The sequence below is a fragment of the Pipistrellus hanaki genome (genome assembly GCF_964339955.1).
Source record: "Pipistrellus hanaki genome assembly, chromosome: 9".
NCBI lineage: Eukaryota > Metazoa > Chordata > Mammalia > Chiroptera > Vespertilionidae > Pipistrellus > Pipistrellus hanaki.
Window position 1 is genome coordinate 41779320 of NC_140511.1, and position 6716 is coordinate 41786035.

Sequence of the window (6716 nt, forward strand, 5' to 3'; positions counted from 1 at the left end):
ACATGAAGAGGATGGAGGACAGCTTAGTACCGAGCCTTCCCCGGGATGACCTCTGCCCAGCCTGTGCTGAGTCCTGGGGCCTTAGGAATGAATCCAGTGAGACCCCACCCCCAGGGAGCTGCCAGGCTGGTGAGTTGGGTGTTGTTCTTTGTAATGCCAAGCATTGGTGCTTAGGGCTCGGGGCTGCAGGCCATGAGGGGTGGTAGGAGTGGTCGGGGCCAAGTTTTCTTCCTTTCTACCGCTAGGGTGTGGCTGAGGCCCAGGCTGGCCTCCTACAGATAGCCAAGGCCCTTAACACGGAAGGAGAGACCGGACCCTGCCCTCAGCAGAGGCCTCTGCTCCACGGCTCCCGCCAAAGACCGAAGACTGAGCTTCTCGGAATAGGAAGGGAGCGAGTGACCACCTTGGCCAACACCGTTCAGATGGGGAAAGGAGGTCCCGGAAAGGGACAGAGGCAGACTGGACATTGGATGCCTGGCACCCGACTGGGGGGTCCAAGCAAGCGCCCCGTGTGGTTCACAGCTGCCCGACATCTGGCTCAGCAGGCAAGGCCCCGCCTGGGAGGAAATAACGCGTCCCCACATACGTACTGCCCCAGTCACTGGCCCCCAGGGACACTGGCTTTGTCCGGAGTCCGGGGGGAAGTGCCCAGCGTAGGTGGAGGCTCCCCAGCGTGGGGTCTGGGGAGGGGCAGAAGAAGCCCTGGGCACGGACAGAGAGGAAAGGGCTGTGGCATCAGGGAAAGCTGGATTCCGGCCCCCACGCTGCCACGTGCTTGCAGGGCGACCTTGGGCGAGTCCCTTGCCCTCTCCGAGCATCTGTTTCCTCTCCTGTCACAAAGGTGAGAGCATGTCACCGCCTTCTCTGCGTTCCCACAAAGCCAGTGCTGCAGAGCTGAGATGTGAACCTCGGGCTGCGGTGTTTTCTCTGGCCCCAGCTCTCTGCCCTGGGTTGGCTCACATTTGAACCCAGAAGTGCTGGAGGAAAGCAGCAGAAACAACACAGGGAACAAAGGAGGGTGAAGCACAAAGAGAGGGTCACACAGCATGTGGGAGAGAGGCTGCCGCTAGTGGAGAATCGGTCTGAAAGGCTTGCTGCGGGAGTGGGGTTTGGAGGCATTGGAAAGTGGCAGATTTCACCAGAACGGGATGTGGGTGGAGGGCGGGGCTTCCCGGTGAAGGTAAAGCTGAGCAAAGGCGTAGAGCCGGGGACAGTGGCTTTTCCGAATCACAAAATGGGACTGGCGCCAGAACTGGTTTGGCTCAGTGGATAGAGTGTGGGCCTGTGGACTGAAAGGTCCCAGGTTCGATTCCGGTCAAGGGCATGTACCTTGGTTGCGGGTATATCCCCAGTAGTGGGTGTGCAGGAGGCAGCTGATTGATGATTCTTTCTCATCGATGTTTCTAACTCTCTATCCCTCTCTCTTCCTCTCTGTAAAAACTCAATAAAATATATTCTTGTTTTAAAAATGGGGCTGGCTTTAGCTCAGGGGTGAGGGACAGCCTGCCCTTTGGGCCCTGGAAGGCCCGCACAATCACCCGCGAAGGCAGCAGGGGCGAGTCAATTAAATGTTTGACCATGTACACAGCAGGCTAAATTTTAAGTTGATAATTTTGTACGGCCCACAACTGATGTTATAATTACCCACATGGTCCTTGTAGAAAAAAGGTTCCCCACTCCTGCCTCAGCTCCTGTCCTCCGCCCCCCCCCCCCCCCAACACACACACAGACACGGAAGCTCTCCCTGTGGCCTGAGGGCACGTGGTGAGCTGGCGATGGGTCCCTGCTGAGAGCCATGTCTGACCAAGGCTCCTCTCAGCCTCTGGCTCGGACCGCTGGTCCCTCCCCCTCCAGCGAGCTGGGACTGGGTCTCTTTTCAGGCTTCGGGCTCTGGACCTGCCCCACCAGCATCCCCATGTCCCTCAGGCTGCTTTTGGACCGGAAAGAGAGCCTGGGGAAGCGGCCACAGCTCGGGCTGGGACTTAGGGAGATGGGCCAGGTGTGCCTTCTAGTGGCAGAGCGGGCAGGTGCTGGGGCCGGCATCCTGCTTCATGGCTGTAGGTGTTGGTGGTGTGTGTGTGTGTGAATTGGGGGACAGCTAGAGAATATTCCAGAACAGAGCCTAGCAGGGCTCAGAATAACAGTCAGGGTAGGGCAGGGCTGGGGAGCTGGTGCAGTAATGGACCAAGTCTCTAGGTTAGTTCCTTCCCATGCCCATAGGATCGCCCACTCTCCCGTCCCATAGCTCCCAAGGCCGATGGGGAAACTGGCTTGTCAGTGGCCCATCTCCAAACCTCATCGTCATCTCTCCGGTGAGGCCCCCAGAGGAAGTGTCCGTCCCCACCCTTCCTGCCAGGCCACAGTCCCCACACCGGGCTGTGACAGAGCCCGGTCTGCCTGCCGGGCAGCTCAGCCTCCATCAGCTCGCCAAGCCCTCACGGCCGCACTCCAGGGAGCAAGCCCGGCCTTGCCTGAATCGGCGTGAGGCCAACACGGTGAGGAGGGACAGGCAGCTGGAGGGACGCCAGTGGTGATCGCTGCAGGGTCCAGTGCAGAGAGCCACCCTGTCCGAAGATCAAAGATTACTTGTTTCTTCCACTTTCCTCCCCAGGCCTAGGAAAAGTTCAGCACTACGTTCAGAACCACCGCCCTCTCCGCAGGGCGCTTCAGTCACTCCCGGGCCTGGCTTCTCAGGGCTTCAAGGCATTTCTTTCCCCTCTGGCCTCCTCCCCACCTGGCAGCCGATGCACACAGTCTCTTCTCTGCTGGTCTTTCTGCGGCTCTGTCTGCAGATCTGTAGGTCTGTCCTGAATCTGTCTCCTTCGGGTCCTCTCTCCTAGTCTCTCCTGCAGCCCTCTCTCGGGGGCTGGTCTCTGCATGCTTCTGGGTCCCTGGGCACGCTCCCGCGGACACCTGCTAAGCTTTGTCTTCTCTCCCTGTGTCTGTGCTGGCCTGGCCTTTGTCCGACTCTGCATATCTCTGGACTTGTTCTGCCTCTGACTACACTGTGTCTCTACCTCTCTTTTTTCCTGCGGTGTTTGTCTCTCTCTTTGGCTGCTTCAGAGAGGGGAAACAGGGCTTGGTGAAGGAATCGGAAGGGCAGGTTGCCTTTCTATTGCCCTGTTGGTTGTGTGGACAAAAGGGGCCACACGCTAACCTGACAAGCTCATGGCCATCTGGCAAACTCAGAGACCTAAAGTAATCACGAAGGATGGTCTGAAATTAAACTTTAACTAAAAGCCGTTATGGTGGGTAGTCCTAGGGCCTTTACCCTAACTGGGCCTATTTGCATCTATGGTAACATATCCTTGAAATGTCAGGGTAACATGTAACTTCCCTTTTTCAGGACCCCTTGGAGCACCATCTAATGCGCCTGAGCACCAGGATACCACAAATTCCTTCATTGTTATCACGTTCGTTGTTGACTGTGAACTATCCTGCACCCACCCAAGTATGTGTCCAGCATTTTACTTTTTATCCAATCCCAAAGGCTTCCCCACTTTGCTTTCTCCCAGCTCTCTCGGTCACCCTCTCTCTGTCACCCGTGGATTTCATATAAGCCACCTATGTCCCCCTCCTTTGATAGCAATGGATAAAAATAGATGTAAAAACTGCCATTCTCTGGAGCACTATCCCAATCCCTTGAGACACTGCTTCCTGGCCATTGTCGACAGTTTGGCTCAAATAAACTCACAACAATTCTTTACGGGTTTGAATGTTTTTACGCTAACAGTCGCTCGGTCTCATAAGGTCTCTTATGTCCAGCTGGGTAAACAGCGTCCCTTCCTGCCCCTCCCGCAATTCACTCATTTATTCCACTCACTCTCACAGGTGCCGGGTAAGGAACCGCGAGGTGTCTCCCTCCCACCCCCACCCCGCCCCTGCCCCACCTCACCCCAACACACCCATTTTGGCTCAACAGTTGCACACACACACACACACACACACACACCATTGAGAATGCGGCCCCCATATTCCCTCCCGATACCCCTTTCTTCCTCTGTCTGGACTTACCTATCCTGGGTCCCATGACGGCTTGGGGTGCAGTGAGGTCCAGCCCCTGTTTCAGCCCCAGGACCAGAGCGCAGCGGGAGAGAGGGAGTGAGCTCTTATCAGGGACTCCCAGAGGCGAGGCTCAAGCCGCAGCAGGCACGCGCTACCGTGGGGCCTCCAGGCGCTGGCCGGTGCTTCTTCGATCACAAGGCAGCAGCTGCCTTTTCCAGGTGTGGGCAGGGAAGTCCTGCTCAAACTTGACCCCACTCTGCAAGTGCCTCTCTGCCTTGCTCACTTGTTTCTTCTCTCTCTCTCTCTCTCTCTCTCTCTCTCTCTCTCTCTCTCTCTCTCTGCAACCTGGCTTACAAACTCACAATCTCTCTGTGTCTCTCTCTCTGAATTCCTCTGATCTCTGCCTGGGGCAGCCCTGGCCAGTTGTGAAGGAGGCTGGGTTTGTTTAGATCCAGCCCCGCCGATGGGAGGAGGCTGCAGACAGCCTGCTTCTCCCCAGCCTCTGGCCTCAGCATTTCCCTCGGATATTTGTTCTTCCTCTGTTAGCAGTGGAGAGGTGGGGCCAATGGGAGTGTCCCCAAGCCCTGGGGTCATTCAGTCCCGACTCTTCTCACTGTGCTCCCTGGCCCACCATGCTCTTGTCCCCCTCGCTGAGTTTCTGTTCCTGAGCCCCTGTTTCCTCACTGTCCCCTTCACCGAACCCCTGTCCTCCTCAGGCTCTGGTTCCCTCTCACTGAACCCCCATCTCCTCCAAGGATTTGGAGCAAGGAGGGACTCTGTCCACTGGGAATCGCAATGGCCAGCCCACTTGGTAGGGACTCACATAAAGGATGGCCCTCTTGATGGGGGAGGGTGTCAGGGGGAAAGAAAAGCAGGAGGACAACTACGTATGAGATTGGTGGAGGTGCAACTTTCCTGATTCCAAATGGAAGGGGCATGGTTGAGAGAAGAAAGGTTCCTTTAGACTTTCTGGAAGCCCAGTTGCCCCTACCTTGGCTCTGGGGGATGAAGAAATTACGCATAGGGATTGGTCTGGGTGTGTTTTGGGGTTGCTGTAGGCAGTCAGGCAGACGTGAGCAGAGCAAAGACGTTGGGGCAGGGACAGAAGGTCACCAGGATGGGAAGCTCCAGGTGTCTGACAACAGACAATCGATTGTAGTGGGGCCTCCCCTGCCTACACCCCAGGGTGGCCATTCCTCCCCCAGCATATCTCTGGTCATGAGGTTCAGACCCCCTGACCTTTCCTCCCTGGAGATAACAACTGGTGCCTCAGTTGTTTTTCAGCTCCAGGCCCGGAAAACCAATAGAACCAGACCAGTGACTCTAGGGCTGCTCTCAGGACCAGCTGCACTGAATAATGACCCCCCCTCCCCGGTGCTGACCCATCAGTCAGTGGAGACCACAACCCTGAAAGGACACACCTGGAAAACTACTGAATATTCTATTAGCATGGCAGATGGATTACGAGAATTCTTGCTTCCTAGTGTTTTACAAAGTGTCACACTTTAAAAAGATATTAACCTGTAAGAACACGTAACAAATAACTTCAAAATGCAGTGGGTATGTAATTTTAAAGCGTGCCTTTAACGTTTATGTAAAACGTGTTTTGTACTCGCTCAGTAGAAACTTATCTGGCCACTGGGTAAAGCTAGCAATAAAATTACTGGTCGGCAGTGTGCTAAGATCTTCCCTGGGACCTGCCCTAAACTCTGCACCTTTAAACCCTCAGGAAGGAGGACCCAGCGCGCTCTCCCTCCAGGGAATACCCTTGAGCCTTTTCCTCCCTTTTCCCCACCCCCTCCTCGCCCCCTCCCCAGGCGAGTTACTAATAGCTTCCCTGCTCCCTTGCTCCAAAGCCCTTCTTTTACCTTCAGAATGAGCTTGTTTGCTAAGCTCATTTCTTCTAGCCATTACTTTTTCTACCTCTGTGATTTACCCAGTAAGTGTTCTCTTACAGTTTGGGTCTGGACTTTGAATTCTTTCCTGGCCCCAACCCAAGTAATGAGGTTGCTGAACCCAGGTTTGGTCTGAGCCCCACCGGTCAGACACGTGGTCCATTCCCTCCTACCACAGGACTGACTTGCCTGATAAAGTTCACCTCAATGCATAGCACCCCCCGAGGCATGGAAGACATAGTCACGGTCTCCGTTTGACCACCTCAGCCTCCCCAGGCTGACACATCCTGGTCCAAGAATAATCCCGAACTCACCTGTGGACTAGGAGCAAGGGTCATGTACCCAGGAGCCTCTGGGAGTTAGGCTCACAAGCCCTTGAATGGCTCTTGGCTCATCCTGCATTGAGGCCCCACTGTGGGCAGCCCAGGCTGAGGTCTGACCAACAACGTGTTTGCACTCCGGCTCTGCCACCGGCCAGTGTGGTGTTTGCTGAGCCCTTTGCACTCTATGGAGCCCCACGGTATGTGCGGATTGCAACACCATCTGCGAATCCCCCACTTTGCAAACATGATGCCTTTTTTGAGTCTGGTGCTGTTGGCAGAGCCTGACACGGTTTGCAGCGTCCAGGCCCCGTGACGTTCGCACAGTCCCGTGTCCTCGTGCCGAGCCTGACGCTGTTCATCAAACCTCAGGGAGTTTGCAGAACCCGAGCCCTTCCCCTCTCTGCATCAACCCACGTAGAAAAATGTTTTTGTTTTTGTTGTTGTTGTTGGTTTGTTTACTTTTTTGCAAACCAGGCAAAATAGGAGACTTCAT

At 55.4% G+C, this 6716-nt stretch overlaps 1 protein-coding gene across 1 annotated transcript in view; it reads right to left on the reverse strand.

Annotated features, from left to right (window-relative positions):
• Nucleotides 1-5772, reverse strand: part of SLCO2B1 (solute carrier organic anion transporter family member 2B1) — a 54021-nt gene extending 48249 nt beyond the window's left edge. Inside the window, exons 1-2 of the mRNA XM_084893379.1 lie at nucleotides 4360-5772; nucleotides 4015-4327 (exon numbers count right to left, since the gene is read on the reverse strand). Coding sequence (XP_084749505.1) covers nucleotides 4015-4030 — 16 coding nt within the window. The 5' untranslated portion in view covers nucleotides 4031-4327; nucleotides 4360-5772. The remainder of the gene's footprint in view (nucleotides 1-4014; nucleotides 4328-4359) is intronic.
• Between the last annotated feature and the right edge of the window lie 944 nt (nucleotides 5773-6716).